The sequence below is a fragment of the Dermacentor variabilis genome, chromosome 3 (genome assembly GCF_050947875.1).
Source record: "Dermacentor variabilis isolate Ectoservices chromosome 3, ASM5094787v1, whole genome shotgun sequence".
NCBI lineage: Eukaryota > Metazoa > Arthropoda > Arachnida > Ixodida > Ixodidae > Dermacentor > Dermacentor variabilis.
In genome coordinates this window covers 53,107,574-53,132,542 of record NC_134570.1, presented here as the reverse complement: position 1 = coordinate 53,132,542, position 24,969 = coordinate 53,107,574, and the positions used below count along the sequence as shown (strand labels likewise).

The 24,969-nt window shown below is 44.7% G+C and overlaps 1 protein-coding gene across 1 annotated transcript; it reads right to left on the bottom strand.

Annotated features, from left to right (window-relative positions):
* On the bottom strand, positions 1-24,936 carry LOC142575605 (ran-specific GTPase-activating protein-like). The gene is made up of 7 exons (XM_075685094.1): positions 24,819-24,936; positions 24,343-24,393; positions 23,545-23,651; positions 19,431-19,588; positions 18,715-18,843; positions 16,007-16,078; positions 1-4,276 (listed from the first exon to the last, which is right to left on the bottom strand). Exons 1-7 carry the CDS (start codon positions 24,831-24,833, stop codon positions 4,125-4,127), a joined length of 684 nt encoding a protein of 227 aa, XP_075541209.1. The 5' UTR covers positions 24,834-24,936; the 3' UTR covers positions 1-4,124.
* Positions 24,937-24,969: the final 33 nt, after the last annotated feature.

The window sequence follows — 24,969 nt, the reverse complement described above, 5'->3', positions numbered from 1 at the left end:
GACAAATCCGAAGACCATTTAATAGACGCTTGCCAAGTACATGAGGTGTTCAGCGAGAACTACACATGCCGCAGTATATACAGTGAAGAAATGACTGAATAAGCCATTGTCCTGGCCTGAAAGCACAACAGCTCCGCCGAGTCTGTGTCGCTAAACCCCAGCCTATTTTGATGCCTATTCTTTCGTCTGCCAGAGTCCTCGCATCACGTGATGGATGTGTTAAACCACAGTCGCAAACATGTCAGCCAACACTACACAGTCACTCCCATCAGCATGTACAACACAACCAGCGCACACACGCACAATGACACAGTGATAAACATTCGGTGATAGTGCTCAGTGGACAAAATGATGATGAAAAAAGGAAGTGAGCTGTTGGCCCTTTCGCGGTATACAATAAGAGCATCAACCCTTAGAGTCATAGCAAGAACATGCATTTACTGTATATAGCACACTTTTCAATATATAATGAGACCCTTATAACAGTTGCCATCACTAAGCCAACGTGATTACAAATGGTTACAAACTGAGGCATGCCACATTGTTCTCGCTTACCATTACTTGCCAACAGCAAAATCTTTTTAGACCGATAATGTCGTTAACATAAAGAATGCTGCTAAATCTGCCCACAAAACACGCAAGTCTTCTGCTACAAGAACCCAATATTTGCATATGCGCCAAATTATGCTACTAACACAAATATACAGAAAGCTAGGCAATACCGCTTGGGCTACTATGTGTGCTCAATAAGCAGAACGAAAAGCATTTCGGCATCCATTGTGAAATTGCAAGCAAAGCGAATGACAGTGAAGCATTCGCTACAATTAAAGCACCACGTGCATGCAATGTGAAGAAAGACAAAGTTGAGTCTCACTGCCTGGCTCAAACTATAGAAAATTGCAACACAATCAACCAAATGTGCCTGGATATGAGAGCAGTGTTGATTCGCTTTCTCACTCAATAAGAACTAGACACACATCTCTCGGCTACTGCACACTAACAATGGCGCCACAAGTATACTGTAGAACCCCGTTACTACCTTCTTCAAGGAACTGCGAGAAAAAAAAAAGGTAACACCCAGGAAATAAAAAAGGGAGAAAAGCCACAAATCACCAAAGCAACGTCAGAAACAGCTCTGTGCGCATGTATAATTGAAGGGGACACGCCACGGTCACCCAACAATTTGCTGTTTAAAGTGTACTAGAGGGTCTATTATGGCTATACACATGTAAGAACTGGGCAGTAAGAGCACATTTTTGTCCAAAATACTAGCCAGAAGTCGCCAGCTCCAAGCCCCTCCTTTCGGCACCCACCGTCACATTGCCAAGCCTAGTGCGACGTCATGTGCTACATGGAACTGAGCCATCGTCTACTACAAAATCGGCCACCGCACCACGTGAGGTCAGTGTAGCTGCCATAATTCCTCCAGAAATAGCGTGCCATTTTTTCTACACCGCCATCTTCATGTAGTGAAGCAAGCAATGAATCTTGAAGGTCATGGACGAAGACAGCATGGTGAATGTGGTCACCACAGATGGCGACATTGGTACTGTGCGAAATGCTGCTGATGCCTTTCCATACTATTGCTACTTCATGCGTGTAGCACTGCTTAGCCGGCCATTCACGGGAGACGAAGTCTGGTACTACTTCACACAATACAAATTATTACGTGCGTAGATTGTTAACTGGCATGCATTTCATGTGTGCATGTTTCTCGGATCCGTACGCAACAAAACTACGATTTTCTTAAGCTGCCGCGTGTTCCCACCCATTCTTTTTCCGTCTGTAGCTGCGTGCGCCACATGTAAACAAATGCTCGCACACGTGTCCGCGCAGCAAGGATTTGCATGATGTACGCTTTGAGCGAACCTTTACTTGAACTTGCTTTATTACACCTGATGTTGGTAAAAAATAAATAGCAAGGGGCTGGGGCACTGCCTGCCGGATGGGTTGGTGCACACACACAGTCGGCATCGATTCTGGCCATAGCCTCAGCCTTTTCCCGTGTATCCCTAGCTCAGTGAGCAGATGCAAATCTCACTGTAGCTGTCTGGCGTAAAGTGTTCTAAAAACAAAACAGAACCGTCACATGAGTGCCAGTCCTTCAGGCCACATTCATCTCTCAGGCCTTACGCTTGACGGGCTCCTTGGGGAAGTACGATACGGAGCACTCCTAGCTTGGTTTGCTCTCGCACCCCACAGAGCTACATAGGCGCCGCGGTGGCATTGTTTCAGCCGCTGCAAGTTGAACAGTTCCAATGGCAAGCTGAACAAAGCATAAGTTTCCCACATGCGCACAGGTGAAACACCGATTCTTCGCCTGAATATACATTATTGCTCGGCAAGCATGCCGCTTGTGACGCCACGGCTCGCGAACGTGCCAGTGTAGCACAACTGTTATGCCGTTCGAGTGTAATATAAAAACTTCAATTGCAAATTACGTGCTGGCTCAAATGAACAAGAATTTTGCAGTGTTCTTGAACGCACAAAGATTACCCCACGCAGCACAGATTATGATTGAAAATTTGGTGTCATGGCCCCTTTAGGGGGTGCCTCCGTGATAAAGGCTCCATCTCACTTTTAATATGCTTCGCCGCAAGCACGGCTGTATTGCGGCAAAGCCGATTTTAGAAAGCGGGCACCAACCCAACTGTGTGGCAACATGCTTATTGGGATTGACGAACGCATACTTGTGGCATTCTGTACTTCCAAATTTGCCACTGCATTGCTAAATTTATGTGATCACCACATTCAAGCATAATGCAAGATGCAGGAACGTTACAGAAAGTCGGCATATCGAATGGAAACGCGATACATAAGGGTCAATGGGCTTTAGATACAGGCTGGGAAAATGCATAGCAGCCAGAAAAATGCAACAGTGAGGGGTTCCACAACAACAGGGTTCCACTGTGGTACAGTTAAACATGGACATACCAAACCCATGTATATTAAATCATTGTTTATATCAAACAGTTGTAATATACCCTCGGAAATCCCACGCAAAAGTATAGCATTGTACTATGTACATATCGAACTACACATTAGACATACTGAACAGTGCCCCCCCCCCCCCTTACTGTGGTGCGCTCCTGCAAGTGCGCTACTTGTAAGACTGATCACTTCTCGCATCATCGGAAATAGTCACGTTGACGAAACGGGATAGCTTTGGCAGTTGATGTCAAAGCGTTGAATACGAAGGCCAGTACATGCCACGGACGAAAAAACAAGCAAAGTGCACGTCACAAGATATTGAGGGCTCATACAGCACAGGCCTTATTTGCGCTCCACAATGCCAAAATCGCTTTAGCTTCATCACATCGCAGCCATGTAATATGGTGAAGCATACCAATAGCGAAAAGGACTAACTGCCGTGCTGCGTCATGAATGCAAAGAGGCTTCCAAGTCCGACAGTCATGCTCTACAAGAAACTGATGGCACTCGATCTTTTCACAGAGTGGCTCCGGGCATGGGGTAGGCAACCTCCCATTTTTCATGTTCTCGGGATACCATCCGAGGCGCATGAAGTTTTCAGATAAGCGTATTTTACATTTCGAATTATCTATATATCTAACTATTTCACGATCCACTTTGAGTTTGATATATCGTGTCCGACTGTAACACCTCTCGAGGAGGAATAATTCCCACCAGTGCATGAACAAAAGTGTTAAAATAAGAACACTTTTCGACAATAACACCAGCTCATAGCCAGCGAATCAACCGCGAGAAAGGTAACAACAATCAATACGTCAAGTACTTTCGTGTGTAGTCACATTACGCCATCACCACCATGCCAGGCAGGTGACTTAGTAGAGTCTCAAGTGCAGCAGCAGACATCTGCTTTAGTCCTCTCCATTTCAAACACTACGAGCTTTACAAACTTCCTCTACAAGGTAGGAACTCTCTGGCAATGCACAAAAAGGGAAAAAGCGGCCACTTACACCCCACCACAGTTAGGGCGTTTCCGCGCCTAAAAAAAAACCAGCGTATCCGAGGACAAGCTCCTCGAGACCCGAGGACTGACTTGCCTCAGCCGAGAGCGAGACATGGTCCCTGCGACGCGAAAAAGGCAACAGTCGATTGACCAGCAGTACACAGCAGGCTAAAAGTGCGTTGGGCCTTTTCGTTCACTTCTTGGACGCATCCGCCGAGTCTCCGGAAGGGCTCTTTTCAGATTCTGCAGCGGCGCTGCTGTCGCCCACTTTGTCCTCCTTTGCCTCCTCCTTGATGGCCAGCGACTCTAGTTCCTTCGTGGGCACTTCGGATTCAGGGGCGGCTTCTGAAAACAAACACAAAACATTCACAGTGGTGGAATGGCCAAGAGCGCTTTGGAGCAGATTTTGTAGCAGGAAAAATGATGAATTGTAACAGAGTTTGTGGCAGTCAATGTTGATTCTAAATGGTTATTGGCCAGACGCTATTCACGAGGCTCAAAAATGGTTCCAGAGTACCAACACACATTATTCTGGATATTCTCAAGGAAGACAATATGCGTACGCAACCATTCGTGGCCAAATTACAACCATCACGTGGCCACATTGAGTCAACCTGCACGCTCAAAACAGAATATATTGCGCTGAATAATGGCGGAAATAACTGCGAATAATTGAACAATTAAAGAATTATATGCTTGCTCCGCATTCTCCTAAGAACATGTTTGTTCACCGAGAACTTCGCATGATCAGCACATTATCTGTATGCTCTGTTTCAGTCTATCTGCTTCAGGTCCGTGAGACACGATCAGTTTCGGTTTCTTTTTACCAAGCTTTATTCCAGGGCTCTTTCATAACGATATATGATGTACTTTCGTACTCTGTAAGTATACGAATAAAATATTCATCTAGAAAATGTTACCATGGACAATTTTTAGATGTTTGGAAATTAAAAAGAAGAAAATATATGTCCGAGCAGAACGTTGCATTGCCGTCGACAACTCCCACCTTGAGTTACCGCTTTTCTAAGGTAGTCGCCGGCTCTCTGCTACGTGCTGTGCTGCTGCTCTGCAAGGCAAGCGCAAACCAAGCTAAATTCGCCACTGCGCGATTTGTAACTATCTAAGTGCTGATAGAGCCCTCGCTCAAGCGTGTTTTCCAAGAATGGCATCAACTGCGGAAGACGAGCCACCGAGCACGCAAGAAAAGAAAGCCGGAAGAACTCTTCTTTGGCGGTACTACACAAGACTCTCGCCATCGGCAGCTTGGCGCAAGTCGTGCAAACGTGTTCTTCAAATGCCAACGGGAACGACTACTACTCTTAAAATCACATGAAACAGCGCCCTTTGTTGATGGAAGAGTACAAAAAAAGACACCGCTGTAAACGTGCCGTTGAAGAATCAAGCGACTCTGGACGATATACTACAGCAGAGACAGCAGCCATTTTCTCAGAAGAAAGAAAACGAACTTAACCAGAAAGTGGCAGAAATGGTCGCCTTATATCCTCTCCCTTACAGCTTTGTAGAAAACCGAGGGTTCAAAGTATTGATGAAAGCAGCTGCACCGTGCTACAGTCTGCCATCTCGAACAAAACTGTAGCGTGTGCTTGTCCCGTGCCTGTACGACGAAGAAAGAGCAAACTTACGACACGAGCTGCAAAAAGCACTTGAACAAGGGACAAGCACTCTCACTTTTACGAGCAATATCTGGACATCACGGGCCAATGAGGGCTTTATAAGCCTCACATGTCATTTTCTTATGGCGAAGTTAGAGATGAAAAATTTCACTCTGAACATGCGACATATGCCGGAGCGTCGCACGGCTGTGAACATAGCTGCATCATTGGAGCAGCTATGCACCGACTAGGAGATGGCAATCGACTGCGTGAATTACATCATGATGGACAACGGCCACCATATCCGAGTAGCTGCCAGGAGACTGCCATGGCTCCAGCGAGCCGGATTTGCGCACACTCTGCCGCTGGCGATCAGCAATGCCATGTCGTGCACTCCGACAATCAACAGACTCTGCAAGAAGGCGAAAGCATTTGTAGGACACTGCAAACATAGCCCTAGTGTGCAGAAAAGACTGAACGATCTGCAGAGGCAGCTGCACAAAGGCGTACTTTATCTTGCGCAGGATGTTGACACAAGATGAAACAGTCAGTACCTCATGCTCTCGAGGCTCCTTGAACTCAGCGAGTCCATTACACTTGAGCTCACCACTTCGGACACGAGCATAGATAACTATTTGACGCAACTGCGATCTTAAGTGCTGAAAAGTACCCCTCCTTGTCAGGTCAAATTCCAATTATTTTTGGAATGTTGAATTGCCTCGAAGGGAACTCGGGGTTTGCTAACAATCTTGCAAAATGTATCAAGACCCGTTTTGCGGAGTGCAAATTTGATGAAGTGGCCAGCCTGGTCATGTTTCTTGACCAGCGATTTAAGGCCACAGTTCATCAGGCTGATCAGCCAGATCAGATGATCTGGCTGAAAGACCTTGTGACAAGGGAGCTTCATGCAGCTGACGTGGAACCCAGTGGGGAGACTGCCGTGCCAGCGTCGACTTTGTGTCCACTGGCTGCATCCAGTGTATGGAATGCTTTTGACAACCCAGTGATGAACAAAGAGAAGACACATTTGGCATCTGCCTCTGAGAGGGAAGCTACAGACTATGTGGAAAAGCCTCTTCTGGAAAAGGGCAAGAATCCTTGCGAGTGGTGGCAGTCCATTGGCCGCTTCAAGTACCCGCTTTTAAGTGCACTCGCCCAGAAGTACATGGCCATCCCTGCCACCTCAGTTCCTAGTGAAAAGAGTCTTTTCTACCGGTGGAAATGTTATCACAGTGCATAGAGAGCGCTTACTTTCTGAACATGTTGAGCAGTTAAATTTCCCTTCACAATAATCTGTAACAAGCGTTTTACCTGACAGAGCATTACCTGAAATTACCTGAGTGCCTTGTTAACCTGAAGCAGCCTTGTAAAATGCAATATTATTTTTAAATGTGTAATGAAGCTAGTCACCTCGTTTTTCAATTTTTTAACGCTACACATATATTCGATATTCGAAGACAGTTTTTCGCCTTATTCGTATTCGATTCAAAAATTTCAATATTCGCACACCCCTACCTGAAATGCATCCTAAGTGTCAGGAAAAAATTGTTTTGTCAGCACGGACAGCGAGAAACGACCCCAAAATCGCGCAGAAGCACAGTCTTTCCTGCCGCTGAGCGCTGTCATCTTGGCATCGTTCGAAAGCTCAAAGTTCCACCTTTCAGTTCCCCTCATCCTTGTCGACGATGGCCGCATAGAAAAAGTGCAAATGTAAAACAATCAGGAGGGGGGGGGGCAGTCTGATGAAGCTCGGCATGCATACGAGCCTCCTATTAGTCCCGCAAACAAACTACTGGGGAACTGCGAGCGCCACTCGCGTGACGTCGTCTGGTCATGCCTGTCGTCTGCTGCAGTTAGTGCAGTATCCGCGTGCCCTTCTGCAGTGTTTTCGTTTGTTCGCTCTCGTTCCCTCGGCTTGTATACTTATGACAGGCCTCTCAAATATATTTTTGCAACGTCTTCGTTCGCGAAAATTTATTCGAAAAGCTTATCTCTTTGACGACAACACAGTCTTCAAAGGCAAAGCTACAGTGCCAGCCGAAGGAGCACAGACCAGCCCATTGCGGGTTTCTCATGCGCGGGTCGACAACTGCAAAAATATAGCATATAAGAATCCAGTTATGATACCATACCTGCCATGGTGCAACAAGTATGTCACAAACGCTGGCTATATATGACTTCTACAACAGTTAATTTGATCCGCTAAAACAGGTTCGCTCACGACGAGTAGATCACAGTATATTATCAAATTTTTGGATTTCTTCGCAGAAACAATCAGCAGTAACACGAGGACTTAACACTGCAGTTTAGATTCAACCAGCACCACTTGCTTCTTTAACTGCTTCTCAAAGTTAGGCAATTCTTCAAGTGTTTATTTCAAGTGGCAGTAACTTGAAGTAAAGCCAATTGAGGCTTACATATATTTGCAGAATACGAAAAGGAATGCACCAATATATATTCTCTTTTCTGCGCTACATGTTCAATTCACTTGAACATGTACATCTGAACTGACACAGGCTGCTCGGCCATAATCTTTTAGCGAAATATGCCTTCTGGACCGTACGGCTGCAACCGGAAAGAAGCCAAGGCGCCATTCATTAGTAGTATGGGACATAATCAAGATAGCATAATTTTCTGGTGGAGGGTCAAAAATCAAGAGAAATATGTAATACATGTGGTGTCTTCCTTATGAAGGTTTGTGAGGTTCTCTGTTATGTATTGACGAAGCGAGTAGTTCTCCACTTGTATAATTAAACAACGCTGGATCGAGACATGGCGAGGCAGATGGTGCTTGAATTTCCCTTTTCTTGACACCCTGAGCTGCGCTGTAGTACCTCAAGTATACTTTATGCATTGCAATTGACGCTGTAAAAAACATCGTTTCAATTCGAGCTTGTACGGCACTGATGGGTTTCACGAACAATGCCTGCCTCGCCATGACAACAGTCGGTTGCTACCGTTGCATGAGGTGTGTGCCATATAGTCGATGAAGACTACTGAGGGCCACCATGAAACATTTCGTTGCTTGCACTTGATTGGCTCTCGATCTTAACTATGAAACCTTTCTTTCAGGTGATTGCTACTATGGTATTTGTGAATTACCTATGTAAATACAGTAGAACCCCGCTGTTACGTTCCTCACTGCTGCGTTTTCCCGGCTGCTACGTTGTTTTCATCCGGTCCCGGCATAGCTTCCATAGGATCCAATGTATAAGGAACACCGCTGTTACGTCGTAGCTGTGAAAACGTTCCCGCATGATACGTCGCTACTTAGCACTCCGAGCCCGCCTGGGCTGAAGTAGGCAACGCGCTCCAGCCGCCATTTTGGCTTTTGGCAAGTTTTGGCTGGGCTTGGCCGGGCTTGGCTATGGAACTGGCTGCAAGAAGCCGCACGCCAGTTCGAGAGGCCGCCACTAAGTGGCCATTCGTGAAAAATGCTCTCACTATCATCACTGTGATTAGGGTCACCGCATGGTTGTTGGACGGGTCACGGAGGAAGGAAACTCGGGAGAGGCCCTCGCGTCACTCTTTGTGAAGCAAAAGTGAAACCGGAAGTTGGCGTTGCTCGTGGCGTTGCTCCGCCTATCGGGCCAGCTCTCCTCTCTTGTTTACATTTCTCCCACGGCGCGCCGCGCGCAACCGGGCTGCTCGGACGCGCGCGCTCCGCAGCAATACTAAACAATCGTTAGCAGGTTAGCATGATTACGCCAAAGAGGGCAAAATTTCCCGCGGATATTCCTTTGTCCGTTGCCATTGCCGTGGCGCGGTGACGACGAGGAGCACGAGCCGCATGATGCCGGGGAGTGGCCAAATCCTAGCTTTGGAGAAGCCGTCGCGGCTCTAGACCTCCTCCGCAGGTACGTCGCACCTCACAGCGACGCTGACAGCAATGCGGCCTTCCAGGCTATTGAGAAACGTGTGGCGATTTCTAGCGAGTGAAAGAAACGGCAAGCCATCATTCTAGACTTTTTTAAGTCCTAAGCGCACTCTGTGGAAATAAATTGTCTATAGTTGAAGCTGCCCTTTTTTTCATTCATTTTCGGAGCGTTCCTCACTGTTGCGTTTTCCCGGCTGTTACGTTTTTTTTCCCCGGTCCGGTGAAAAACGTATGAACGGGGTTCCACTGTACTCTACATGACGTGCCGTTATGTTAGCAGCCATGAGCAACTCGTTTTATGGGGGCCTGTTTCAGAGCGGTGAAAGTAGCAGCAAGGTTTTTCATATGAAATGTGCGCCTAACTCTCTTTTACACATTAATAAAGTGGCCATATTCGACTAGAACAGCCCACCAGAGTAGTAAGAATCATGATGACAGCTTCACTGGGCAGTGTCTTTCTAACACGGATAACATGCAGACACCAAATACCAACATTTTTCTGCCATGTGAAATGCAGTCTCTCATAGCTAAGTACTAAGGGAATGTTAAGTGCTTAGCAAAACATCATACCCCACTTCGCATGTTCAATTTGCAGATCTTTTTACGCAAAATTTATGGACAGATGCAGCGTATATGTGCATTGTCAGACCTGTATACCCCTTCAAGGCTACATAGCTTGCGATATCCAAGCCGCAAGTTTTCTCAACTCACACACTTTGCAAAAAGGAACTGTGGTTCAGGCATGGCAGCAGAAAGAAGCATACATATCCTTCGATGAGTACAGCTTGAGCCACCCATACGACAAGCATACACGAAGGGAACGAGCGGTGTCCTGACAATGACATCCCTCGCAAGAGGGCACCACTCCAAGTTCTCGCTGCTAATTAGCTCAGTGCGTCTGCGCGCTGAGAGGCGCCTTCTGATTGGCTGTTGCTATGGCAACCAGACCTAGCAGACAAGTTCGTCTGCTAGGCCTGGCAGTGCGTTGCTTTGAAAACCGCTGATTTCTTTGTTCATCGTATTGCGAACGTAAGTGGCAAATTGACCCTTTGTGAAAAAGAAATTAATAAAAATCTTTTAAATCATGCGCACGAAAAGCAAAGCGCAAGCCGTCTCTGCTTCCTACGGCAAGAAAGAGGAGGCGGTTATCCCAAGGTTCAGACAACAAAATCGCGCCAGAGGTTAGTCACTGAGTCATGCAATCTCATACTGCATTGGCAATAACGCAGCAGCAAAGCTAACCACTGCTCTTTATCCCCGCGTGTAGGTTTGCTTTGGAGACCACAGACTGTGCCGATGCCTATTCCCGTGCCTCTCGCGCATACGCGGGTTCGTATTGGTGCATTCCAGATTTCGCCACGAGCGTGAGCCTAATGTCTACATCAGCGGAAGAACTTCGCATTTTTAATTATATTGTAACTATTATTTCCCGGTTTTGAAGCTTGAAATTTATATTTTCCCAGTTCTTTTAGTTTTTTTTCTCATGTATAGCTTCTTTAGTCTCAAATTTTGGGATCAGGTTGTGTCCCTTCTACTCATTCAATTCTCATTTTTTCCCTGAATGCAGGCGAGTCAGAAGGCGTGCGCACAAAAACTACGATATAGTGTTTCAGGACACTGAAATATTTCGAAATCTTGTAGAAGTCCCCTACAAGAATTCACATTTGTAAAAGTTGGAACTTTAGAATTTCACAACTTTGGCTGAAGTACACAAACAACATACAAACATACAAGTGCTAACTTGCAGTATTTGAACATGCAGGACCATACGTGCATAATATTAGCCATGCTGTTGAAGTGCATGTTTTACAAATCACATCCCAAATTTTTAACACAAGAATTGTAAGTACTTTTTTCATTGACCTCAGGAAAAATCTGATCACATATTTATAAGTAGCACACAAGATTGGATGTGTCCTGAAAGTTTCGTGTGTCTACAGGAAGTATCAAAAATGGTTAATCTGGATGCCAGGTCCCCTTATATATAATGCTGTTTGTTTTCTGTACTTTTCTAGAAACAAAAATGTTGGGCTCCAAGTAATATTCAGGCCTTGTATCTCGACACCAAGAACAGATTGAACTAAATTTTTTTTTTTTTTTTTTGCAGAACAGAACCTAACGTATACTCTATGAAGTACAGCCGTACTTAGCTATATTGAACTTGCGAAAAAACGCATATCAGTTAGATATAGGGCATGATTCAATATAAGCCTGCTAAAGAAATGGACGTCATAAAAGCAGATGTCATTTATAAAATCACTTTATTGATGAAACTAGCTTAGTTTCACGTGAAATAGTCCTGTATTTACTTCTGCTTGGGCAATTTCGCTGCCTACGACACACGCACTTCTCCACATTGTCTAAAGAGTCGGAGCAGCTGAGGCCGCAACCTTCTACATTTGTGCAGAAGCACTGGACTAGTCAGAGTGCACTAATCACCTCGGAGGATGTAGGCTAAGGACCATCGTTGCTTTCCTCATTGTGCCCACTTTCACTTGTGCTCGGTACGACGTCGGAAATGTAGTCTTTGTTTTCGCCATCTCCCATGGTCACGACACTCACAAACTCATTGACCATTGGCTTGTCAACGGCTTCCGGAAATTCTGACAGCTCATTCCAAACTTCGGCTACACCGGCAACGGCTTCGTCGCACTCATAAGAATTTAGTCATCATGGGGCACGCGGAAGCCAACACGTCAGAAGCAATTTTGGATGAACCACTTGCACACGACCGTGCGTACTTGTTGGGCACCACGGGGCACCGGCCGAGCGTTTGTCCGCTTTAGCCGTAATCTCCCCCTTATTCTTCAAGTTCATGCTGAGAGTGCTGCTCGGAACCTTGCACGCAGTGGGGTCATCCGACTTCTCAGTGCGTTCGACCCGATTTATGATTCCAAGCTTCACGGTGAAAAGCTAATTCTGCCGCTTCATCATGGCAAGTCTGCGGGAGAAGGCCCACAAGGCGCAAACACAATGAACCAGAAAAGCAGCAAGACAACTTGCATTTGTGCCATCTTGCATGACGATGGCACAAGAGCCCCTGATTGGCTGTCTGAGCAAGCGCTGCGGGCGGGCCAGGATAATTTTTTGCAGGGTGGGTATCGACGGCTCGGCCGACGCAGCGCGCTCACGGTTGGGAGGGCGGTTGGATGGAGCCTCGCCGCCGGATTTCCCTGCCGCCATGAGGGAAAGCCAACTTCTAGGGGCACTTTTGCGCCGCTTGTCGTTTGATATATATCGGGAGTCGCTGCTATTTTTGTTCGATGTAAGTGTAATTTTTGCTATATATATATTCATTGTAACTATACCACGTTCAGAAATTGTTCGATATACAGAGTAATTCGATGTAAATGGGTTCGATATACAGTGAACTCTCACTTGAGTGAACTTCAAGGGACCGAAGGAAATAGTTCAGTTAATCTATAAGTTCACTAAACTGAATATTCACTAGACCAATATAAGACATGGCCAATAGAGTCAAAAGTTTGAAGTGCAATTCATGGAGCAAAAGACATGGCATCCATAGTGTTAGAAATGTGTGAAATGGAATTTGTATATATGAACAAGTACAAGGTTCATAACAGTTATAATGCTGCCTTTCTCACTTACAGAAAAAAAAATCTAATCTTCTTCTGTACTTGTACTTTTAAAGCACAGCAAGTAACAAAACTGTGGGCACGTGAATTGCCGTTGTTACTTAAAACTGGAAGGCTCAACGGAGCCGATGAAAAACACACCACGTGAGTTGTTTGTGTGCACACGTGGAACCGACGAGACTGAAAAGAAAGAGACAGACGACCATGCCACGAATAGCTGGTTGGAAAAACACACACCGTGTGGTTTGTGGTGTGACAGATCACCGCTTTGCTCTGGCAGCGTTGTAAGCGCCAGCGATGTTACTTTGTTCATGGCCTCCGAGATTACATGCTTGCTCATGTTGTGCGGGCAATCTCGGAGGCCATGCCTCGTTGCCGTTCGTTTTCCGCACCACCGCTTTGCCCCAGGGGTGCTATAGCGCCAGCAACGTTACATTGCCACTGGAGCGGTGGTTTGATGGGGGCGGGCATCAGTTGCGCCTGCAGTGCAGGGTCGGTATTTTGTAGCGATGCCTTTTCCGATTCTATGCTTTTTCAGGCTTTTTGCGCTTGGCCAGTGGTCAGAGCCACGGTCTGCCCACATTATCAACGGGATCAGGCAGCCATGTGTGATGGATGATAAGAATAGCATAGAATAAGGCATAAGGCATTGATACAAAATAGCGGCCCAGGGCGCAAAGCTTCGTTGAACTGATCGTAAAAGTAAGCCTTGGTCCTCTGAGCAAGTTCGTTAAACTGAAATATTCACTGTTCCGAAATTCATTTAAGTGAAACATTTTTGCACAGGATGTATAAGAAAACTGCCAGGGATGTTTAAAAGGTTCATTATTCTGAAATATTCGATAAACCGACGTTCATACAACTGAGAGTTTACTGTAGTTGGGTTTGACTGTACAGCAATCAAATTTTTTTGTTTTCACTTTGGAAATCAATTATTTTGCTACAATTTCTGCCCAATGGTTGCCATATTTTGTGGGCTTGTATTCAATGGGCTGTAAAATACCTATTAAGGGTCAGATAAAAAATGTGGTTGCTATCTTTCGTTCCTTACACTTTATGCTATCTAAACATGCCTTAAGAATACTTTATATTGCTTATTTTCCATTGTGGCCTTAAATAATGAATGCAAAATGTTAATTATCGTGGAAACTAATTGACCTACAACAAAACTAATTACATATTTGAAATCAACACAAAATCTCAATGAGACTGGAAAGTTTCATTAACACTGATGAAAAAGATGATTAACATTATTTCAATAGCAGTGTCCTCCCCTCTTAAGCGGTTAAGTGTCAGTTTGTCGAGTGCCACGACGCAGCCAATGTGCTGAACGTGCTAAGTGCATGTCATTGGTTGAGGAACGTCCCTCCCACTAAGGCCACAGCCCAGTATAAAGTATGAACGTAGGACATGCCAACAATGCAGGGTGGGCCGAGCGCGCTCTGCTAGGTCTGACAGAACTTTGTCCTAAACTATGCACCACCCACAGATACAGGGAATGGAGTTTGTCAATGACAGATCATGAACATGCACGATCGCACACTGAATTGGATGGGATTAGCTCAGCGACCCTTTAGCTCGTTTACTCTTATGAATGGCAAGAGACACGACAGTGGTCTTCGCTAGGGCAGTGGCAACAACCGTTTGCCAGTAGACCACAACTCCTCTTCACTGTGGCCTCCAACACTGAGTAGTTCGGCTTGTCCTGGAGCAGCTTTTGAGCAATTTCTCTCATTTCTAGCACGGATGTAGCAGCTCTGAACGGAATGCGGCAAATTCAAGCAATTGTACTGGCAGCATTCCCACCACTGCACTCTTACATCAGTGCAAGAAATTGAGCAGAAGCTGGCAGAAAATTATTGTCAGAGCCAAGCGATTGCCGATGGGATGGTTATCTCCAATGCATAAAGCTACGAGTGATGCGGGTACTAAAACAGTATAGACATGTCAGAATGCACCAACATGTCTGGATTTGGCCCACTGTGGCACAGTAAATGTTCTTGAAACTTGAGTTCAGTCCTTGGCTCCCTTGCGATGTAGTGTAGCCCATCTTTAGATCAAAAATAGGGCCAAGCAGACACTGCAAGAATCCATGTCATGACAAGCTGGTACAGCAACGTTAAGGCGGCGGCGCCATCCCTTTTTTTGTATGCGTGTCCTTCCTGGCTTATTAAGCCTCTTGTCACGGCAAGAGTGGTGTTTTTTTTTTTCTAATACACATTTGAATCTCAACAATGTGAACTCCAAGAGGGCTGAAAATGTATCTGAATTCAGGGAAGCTCATTAAACGGAGGACTTAGGTGCGGCACTGCATCACGCGGTGCCTGTGCACTGTGCCACATACGAGTAACGAGTTCCAAAAGTGTGGCTTCATGGCAGCATGCGCCGCACTGCTGTGAAGCTGACTCTCTAAATCTCGCATAGAACTTGTCAAAAATGCACATTTCCAGCTGGCCCGAGGAAGATTTTCAAGCAATAACCGTAGCTCTAGATGTTTGATTGCGGTATTCACCGATTTGCAACCCACACCATACTTTTTCCCACAATTATTGGGCTGAAAATCGCCTGTGCCATACAATTGGATACAAATCCAAAATGAACTATGCGGCGTTTGTATGCTTTACCGCATAACACAAGTTCATTGCGGCAAGGCTAACAAACTAGCCGCCACCGTGCAACATATATTAAGCCCTTGCCCATTTTGCTTGCTGAAAAATTGTGTGCCCATTCAATTTTTACTTTGTTTAGGACCTTTAATAACATTGCTACACTAGTTTTCTACTTTAGGCCCACAGAAAGTGGGCACACATTTGATACGAAGGCATGTTAGGATCAGCCAACTACTGCCAAATTAAATAGTGGTGCGTTTTGGCTTTTTCTGCACTTAATTTAATCTAATTTAATATTATCAATTGTTGGCCCCATCAGAGTCAAACCAACGAAAGTAGACTGTACAATGAATATAATGAAACAGACAACCACTCCTCACCTTTGCCTTCTTTGAGCAGCTCAATTTGCATTCTCTTGGCTTCTTCAAATTTTTCCTTGAATTTTTGGGCATCTGGAATAAAAACAGTGAGGCCTGTTAATTCCATGCAAGCATCTATGCTCAATCAAGTAAACAGGCCAATATGCATAACAAATTCCTGCTGGAAGAATGGAAAACAGTTACGAGTAATAAAAGCTGGGTGACACAGGCAAGCAAGTCCGCTGATAGCATTCAGAGATCCTAAAAGAAAAGCATGGCTGGGATAACAATGATTTCATTCTGATTCTTTTCCTTCTTGCATTCTGTCAGTGGTTGCAGTGATGCTCTGCCTACAGCGTCATAGAGACCACCCAACAACAGTAGATGAAAAAATATTGAATAAACCAGATAAATTGCTATACTGTACTGATCCTGATCACCTCTGAAGTAAGATAAAGGTCTTTACTTCACTAAGAAAGATAACAGATCTTGCACTGAACATCAACAGTAACTAGCATGGTATAGAATGCAGACAACTGGACAAGAAAGAAAGAACACGCACACTGGTATTGTCTTCCTTTCTTCGTCCTTCGCCCATGCCGCTTAAGTTAAATTCAGGGGCTTTTTTTGCCAAAACCAAGATATGATTATGAGGCACACAATTAGTGGGGCGCTCAGGATTAATTTTGACTATCTGGGATTCCATAACATGCATTTAAATCTAAGCACGTTAATCAGATTTCACTGAAAAAAAGGCCTGATTAACGATTGTTGAAGTATGAAGGTATCAAGTGAACAAAAAGAAACAAATGCTTGCTACATCAAGAGACTTCTATTTACTGAATGAATCAACAAACATTGTTTTTATTTTACGCAAAAGCAGTGCAGAAGCTGCAATTCTTATTTCATGATTGATTAGCGCTCGCAGTGGTGAAGCGCCTCTCAACTTCCTTTGCAGTACGGCCAATACGCAAGGCCCGCGTCCTCAAGACATACTTTTCACTACCGCATGTGTATCCCATTGTTTTTTAACCCATGAGCTTGGCAACCAGTATGTGGGCCACAGCAGAATTGCATTTCATCCTTGACAGCTTCCGCCATGATTCAATTTCACGGGGTCAAACGAAACTACCCCTTGCCACAATTGTAGTGGATGAAACTGCAGTCACTATTGATGCGATCGTGGACAGTGACTAAGTAATTCCAAAGGCACACAGCAAATGTGTACAGTGTCAAAATAAAACTACCATTTGCTGCAACTGCCGCAGATGAAACTGCCGTTACTATGCGTGTGATCATGAATAACGACTCCACAGTTGTAAAGGCACACGGCTAATGCGCACACTGAATTGCAACGAACCTACTGTTCACCGGTACTGCTGTGGACCAAACCGTGCTCGCTATTGACAAAATCATCAATAGCAACTATGTAGTTCTGAAGGCATGCTGCGGGCACACAGCCCAAGGCACACCAAGTCAAAACTAAACTACCGTTTGCTAGAACCGCTACAGACAAAATCGTGGTCACTACCGATGAGATCATGGATGGAGAATAGCAGTTCCAAAGGCACGCAGTCAACACGGTGTCGCCCATGGTGACAAACGCAAGAATGAAGGCTACAAAAAGGCACAAATAAACGTGAAGCATGCATTCCTGTTGCTCCCATGCACTTTCCCCAGATAACTGTGGCCATGTGATCTCTGCCGATTCATTTCACTTCAACACTTGCGGCGTTTTTGCTCTCTTGCATAGCACACTTGCAACACTTCGTGATCGCCAACGCTCCGAGGATCCTCTGAATACATTAGTGAGCAGCCAAACAGGTCTGAATTAATGAGTTTGTGGACATTAAATAATACAATCGCCTGCTGGGAGTAGAGGACACATCTGAATTATCGGATTTTACGAATTAATGCGGGCTGAATTTACAAGGTTTTACTGTACCCGAGCGTTCTTGTGTGGATATGAAGTGCGGCTGCTGCAGTTGGGATCAAACCTGCAATCTCGAGCTAAGCAGCGTAATGCCATAGCCAGCTGGCTACCGTGGTAGGTGTCTGCGCTATTTGCCATGCTCCTCACAAACCAAACAACCCAATTGAATACACTCAATCAACAGCAGGATTGTTTCTGGTCACCAGCTTTATCAACACGCTTAACATTTGCGCAAGTTGGTACAGGTCTGTGGTGAAATGAGGGCAGCAGAAGAAACAAGGACGAAGAAAAATAGGCGCTGCAAGTGCCTCACACCTGTTTTCATCTTCCGAATAAACACCTACTTGGTAACCTAACCTGGTAAACCTAATGGTAGCACCTGTGAAAGTGCCTCAGAGGCCATGACAAGCAACACTGTACCAAACGAGGACAATGTTCTGCATATTGCAAAGATGGACACGTTCTTGAGAAGACGGTGTTGTCCACTGTATAAGGCTGCCACAGAAAATGAATCAAATTCTGAGGTTATACGTGGTAAAACCACCATCTGATTATGAGGCATGCCACAGTCGGGGACTTCATATTAATTTTGACCACCTGAAGTTACTTAACATGTACCCAATGCACACTACACGGGCATACTTGCATTTCTCCCTCTTCCGCCTCAGTGGCCGGGATTCGATCCCACGACGCAGTAAATTATTTGGCACCAGATTAATTGCTGGCCCCTTTTAATGCTTTGCACACAAGGAACAACAGGTAGCACTAACAATGGAGGCAGGCAAACGAAACTCACTCTCCACACTTCCAAACCGCAGTGCTAGCAGCTCTGGCTTCGGCTCCTCGTCCGCAAAGTCTGCTACAGTGCTCCAGACCCACGCTTTGTCACTGCCATGGCTTGGCTTTAGCTCCATGCCCGGGTGCACTGCAAAAATAGAATGTGAAGAGAGTCCTTTCCGGAGAGAGCTAAGAAAGGATGCACATAATATAGGAACTAGCACATCTGACGGATCATCAAGGACACCCACACTTCATGAGGAAGGAGCAGTAAAGCATTAGCTCTCAGTTGATATTCAGCAATTGTGATGTCCTTTTCATTCTACTAGTGTCCATGCTTGCATGCCTGCCTCTGAGTACAAAAAAGATGTAGCTTTTTTTGCAAGACACCAGTCCTGTCTCAAGATCTCGAATGCACCTCAGGAAGGGTGACCTGGGCTTGCGTTTTGCAATGTTTCACTTCAATTCCATTCTTTTCTCATCAAGCATCACCAGAACCATGATCACAAGGCATACCGTAGTGGGGGAACTTCGGATTAATTTATGGCCACGTAGGGTTCTTCAACGCGCACGCAATGCATGGTACACAAGCACTTACACACTCCACCTGTATCGTAATGTGGCTGTTGTAGTCAGGACTGAACCCGCTACCCCATGCTTAGCAGTGCAATATGTACTACCTTTAGTCATTTCACTGCTGAAGCACACGAATGCTCATATGGTGGCAGCTCTTACCATAGTGGTTGGCACAGACTTTGAAGGTCTTGTCACGGCGCATGAGAATGCGGCAGTGGCCAGACTTGTTGCAGAGGATCTTCACCTCGCCTGTACCCCGCTCTTTCCACTCTGGAGCCTCGTCGGGTGCCGTGACGTACCTGTAGAGTTTGCCCCGCCTAGGCAGACATTGTCACAACACATCAGGTGCCATCACAACAAAATGAAGGGCAAACAAGGGAGGGGGGGGGGGGGGGGGCAACAGCATTCAAGCAACAGCAAACCTGGTATGGCACAAACTAACAAACATAGGACTGCGACTTTTTGCTGATTTCACCTGTTTCAGGAACTTGTCTTGATAAACTTGATAGAAGTGGGTACCCGTGTGGCGTCCTTTCACGAATCAGGAGACTTCTTAGGGTCAAGCCATATACCAATGAGTTAAAATTTTCGCAAACAGAATTATTCTTCATAAAGCTTGATTAAAGCGCTTGTAAAGTTGTAGAATGCACCTGAACTCGTAAACTTAATGAGAAATTCGAGAGACTTGGCAGGCCTGTTACAGTCTCTGGGATTGGCCTGTTCACTCAGCCAGACAGCGGTCGGCCCATGCAACCTGGGGCAAACACCGAAAGAAAGCTTCGCTCTAAAATGTCGTCATCCACTTTTGTACCCACCTATACCGATACGACAATCTATACATGACAGTATAAAGGACATTGTTCAAACACCTCCATAAAAAGTGTAAGGACCACGAGAACTTAGAACCTGCATGCACTTTTAGTTTAGTTGATGTTGTTTAATGATACAAAGCTACACCGTTGAGCTATGAGGGGTACAGTAGTATAGGGCTTACATTTTCATTTTAACCGCTTGCAGTTCTGCAATGCACGCGTCAACATCAGTACATGAGCATCATTCCTGCTCATGAAGCGAAAAGCTCGCTTTCCAACAGAAGCCTGCTAATTCATCACCACAGCTGAGCTCACCACCATGAACAGTCGCATGCTAATCACACGCTGGCAAGCATTCACAAAAGCCTCTTCCAAGCATTCTGCAGAAGCTGACAAGATCGCAACACATGTGCATGATAAATTTGACATTGCACTGGCAACTAAGTTATGAGCAATAAGGCACTGCAGGGAAGCCACCTTACTAGTATTTCTGGGAAGATCTTCAGTACAAATGCCCAAATATCTTTTTTTTTTTTAAATTGGAAACCATTTGACCAAAACAGACAAAGCCTGCGATTAGGGTAGCCTGCAACTCTCCTGCACCCACATTTCTCAAAATGATTTCCATCAAACAACAGGTGTAAACAAATCAATGTGGTATTCAATGTGTGCATGTATAAGGTTTAGCCCACAAGGAGGAGCTTTACGGGTTACCAAACTAGGCATGCCATCTTTTAAATTTCCTGTCATGGGCTTTCAAGCTTGCATAGCCAGCGTACAACATTGAAGGTTCCTAGGGAAGCTGCCCAAACATGGTATCACTGCTCAACTTTTCATGGTGTTCACAAGAAATGGTAAAACTGACGAAGTTTACTTCCCAACAAATTACAACATACAACATCTTGCCAGAGGGACAAGTACTGCACGTTTGCCTTCTGTTATGACTAAAGACCCTTCATTACTTTTTTTCATCACTCGGTGGAGCATTGATCAAGGGGCTCTAGTTATGACAGGTGCTGATGCAACTTGACACAGGTGTATCTTTTCTTTTAGGCCGTCATATGATTTTTAACATAAATCCTCACATTGACAAATAATGTTAACCTTCATTTTTCCATTAGGTTTACATAAGCAACTTCAAGAAATGTGTGGCTATGTCACAAGCTCTTTTACTCTCATGAATTTTACCAGCTTTCTACAAATTCAACTATTAAGTAACATTAGTATTAAGTAACACCCCTCGAACAAAAACCCAAATACACCACATTATTGAAACACCTGCAGATTCAAGTCAAGTAAGTTTACATAAATTCCACTCCATTTAGTGAGAATGTGAAAATATGGGGATAAAAGTTGAAATCACATTCATTACTATTAGCACATGGTCTTCGGAAGCCCGCACAAAGAAATAACAAATGGCTGAAAAACTGAAGCTTATTGGTATGCAGTCAACTTGCACTAACTCAACCCGAACAGGACATACAAAATTTATTTCAACTTACCGACATAGAAACTAAGTGCTATTTGGGAATCTTTGAACACATGTGCTTTAAGAAGGCTGTTCATGATAACTGATGCTGAATCAAGAGAAGCAACCCATGTAATGTGGGTGTACGGTTAAGCACACCCAGGTTACAGAGGCAAGTACTTTCAATGATGCTCAAGTTCACGCACGTCAAACTCAATGCACATATAACACTGCTACATGACTATTTTTAGGCACTCTCAACTTGTGGTCTTGCTTAACATAATCCTGCATTGGCCTCTACTTTGCATGAAAGAATCTCGAATATGGTTCAAGGCTGTAGTTAACACCATAGGGTTCCGCATCAAATAGAAAAAAACAAAAACCATACCAGTTTTCTCTTATTAAAAAGATCCGTATCCAGCCTTTTTCTTTTATGTCAGGTTGAAGAAATTTCCTATTTATGCCCTTTACACCTCTTACACCCAAGTATCAGCGCACTTGTCTAGCTCAACCAGACTGGTGTAAACAAAGAGTTGGATACTTTCCCATAGATGCTGCATTTCAGTATTCAGCACATCTTAGACTGCGATCTAATTTCCCGCTCACCATTGGTTCCTTTGTGCAAGCTGCAGGAGGGAGCTGATTGTGGTAGAGAATTTTGATCTGCATCAGGCTCAATCGCAATTGAAAGCAGCCGTGCAAGACCGGCGTCAAACGGAAAGCTAATTTATTATTCAATGTTACACAACTTCAAAAAGTTTAAAGGGACCCTAAACCACCCTTTGGGCTTGGTGAAATAACATAGTCTGTGGGTGGCATATGCTGCTGTGAACAGCTCAGCCAAGTTTTGCCGTTGTACGCAGTGCGTGGAGCTCACAAGCAGATTGTGAAGTCACCTTTCTCTCAAATGCTCTCTTTTCAATAGAAGGCCCTGTCCTCCCTCTCTCCTAGACACACTATTTCGTCCTCAGATGCACTATCTCGTCTTTCCCTTAGGTGGCTGCTATTGGCCGATAGCTGATATCGAGCTGCGGTCAGCTACATGGCATGGATACCGCAGCTAACACGGGGTGCCGCCACAAGTTCACAGACTAAACGCACTGCGGCTCACTGAGGACAACCACGTTTTTAGTGCGTTGTGGGCATAAAGGCAGAATTCGTGGTGTTTCGTTAACATCCAAATGAAATTTGAACTGCGCACCACGGCGACATTTAGCAGATGGAGCATTGTGGGCATGCCCCACTACACAGTAGCCTTAACAGTGCAAGCCATTTAAGAAGTAACAGGAGCACAGCAGAGGCAGCATTCGATTGCAAATAACTCCACTTCTGTTGAATGCATTGAAGTACTTTTGGGGGCAAGGTATTTCTCAAATAGCCTATTTTCGCTTCAAATGCCTTTCTCCACTTCGATGAAAAGTGGTTCAGGGCCCATTTAGAATGCTGGCGGCGAACATGATGCATTATACAGAAATGAATTGCTACAAGACCATTGCTGGCGCCCTCTTGTCTAATCTTAATAAAAATAGCTGCTGAAAGCGATTCCTTTAACAGTGTACCTCAATGTACATCTTTAACCTCTAAGCACACAGCAGAACTTGTATACAATTATTTTACCCAGAAACTTAAGTTGGGCACAAAGTGTTGGCGCTGCCAACGTGCATACTATACTGCTCAAAATCTGATGCAGGCAATCTCTTTCAAGCTCGAAAAAAATTTGTCCTTTTCTGGGTTATTTTGTCCGCAAATGATTATCATCATGCATGTTTTTCCTTTCCATAACACAGCGCATCCACTACTTTCACGTCACGACTGGCATACACATACACGCGTGGCATAGTGTTTCCGATAGGACAGTAGCGAATGCAGAACGTTAAGAGAAAATATACACAAGTAGATAAAAATTCTTTTTTGGGGTCAAGATAAGCCCCAAGCAAAGGCGTAGAATTTGTTTTTTCTTAGTGTGCGTGCCAAAAAAGCATGCAGCACTTACAGCTTGACCAGGACCTCCTCATCTTCTTCGAGCGTTTTCACATCTATCAATGGCAACTTCATGACCGGCTCAAAGTGGATGTCTGGACTGTGTGAACGCTCATCTTCCTGTGTGCAAGTCAGAGAAAAATGAACTTGAAGCAAAAACAGCACTGTTATTTATGCAGGTTGAGAATCTGTGACAAGGCTGAACAAAAAAAAAAAATTTTGATTTCAGTTAATTCTCGCACCATACATTGCTTCACTACACACAAATACAACAAAGAAATATGCTGCGGCACATTTTAATCGCAGCTTTCACGCGTAATAGAAATGAATGAACGCGGTCACTTTTAACTTATGTTTAGTCGTGCACCGAATGAAATAAAATGCCGATTTTGCCTACAATGGAGTAGTAATAAACTTTACCAAAATAACTCGCTTTTTTTTTTTTTTTCAACCGAAACACCGTATGCTCGGCAATTCCACACGCCCCCCGCGCCTTTTCTTTAAACATACAATAGGACTTGTTTTTACAAACGAAACACCGTGCGCCTGCCAACCTCATCCCTTCCCCACCCCCCACCCATTTATTCTTTGATAAAGCAGTGAATACAATGGGCTATGCTGGATCATCTGACTAACCAAAACACACTGACGATTCAAGTGCCCAAGTTTGACAGCACGTCCCTGCTAAAACCAGGGAACACTGCTGGACCCATTGCACAAAGCAGCAAGCCGGGATGTTACATCCTTACAAAGTTTTACAGAGCAATAAAATTGCTCTCAAAAGTAAAGAACAAAACATTTAAGCACTTACGTGTTCGCTCACGCTGTCGTTCCGGCTTTTGTCCACGCAACCCGAGTCATTCTATCGAAACAAAAACAAATTTCAGCAAAAGTGTACTACCAACCATTACCGCAAATCGGACTGCTCGGCAAACTGACATAGTGTAATACGCACGAAAATCTTACAAAGGGACGCGCCAGGCTACCGGCATCTGACAGAAGCTACACCACATAGCTTTCCTGGACTGCATGCAGGGAAATTATGGCGTAGCACTAAACATACAAAGTACGAAAAGGCGCTTTGATGCTCTCTATGGCACGAGGAAGGATCGCCGAATGTTGTGTTGCAGCACTGGCAACAAAATAATTTTTTTCCCAACATGAACGCAACAAGTAAATAAGCCTATCAAAGAGACTTCATTGTCGAACGATAACTTAAACGGATACATTTAATAAAGGCCAAAATAAGTCAAGCGGGTCATGCAGATTATCCATTGGCAAACTTACAAGTTCTTCACTCATTATTCAGTATGATTAAAATGGATTTACAAGGATGACCCACTGCAATTTTTTTGCTCGTAGCTTTCCCGCTCAGCAAAGACTGTTTTTACGATGCACTGTTGATGGACACCATGCGCACAAAGCGAGTTCTATACAA

Bases quoted from the DNA above. Each gene is read 5' to 3' on its own strand.
- LOC142575605 (XM_075685094.1), bottom strand. The intron at 23,652-24,342 runs GTAAGTGCTTAA...ACTTGCACACAG, and splicing joins ACGACAGCGTGAGCGAACAC to GAAGATGAGCGTTCACACAG. The intron at 16,079-18,714 runs GTGAGTTTCGTT...TTTTTATTCCAG, and splicing joins GCGGTTTGGAAGTGTGGAGA to ATGCCCAAAAATTCAAGGAA.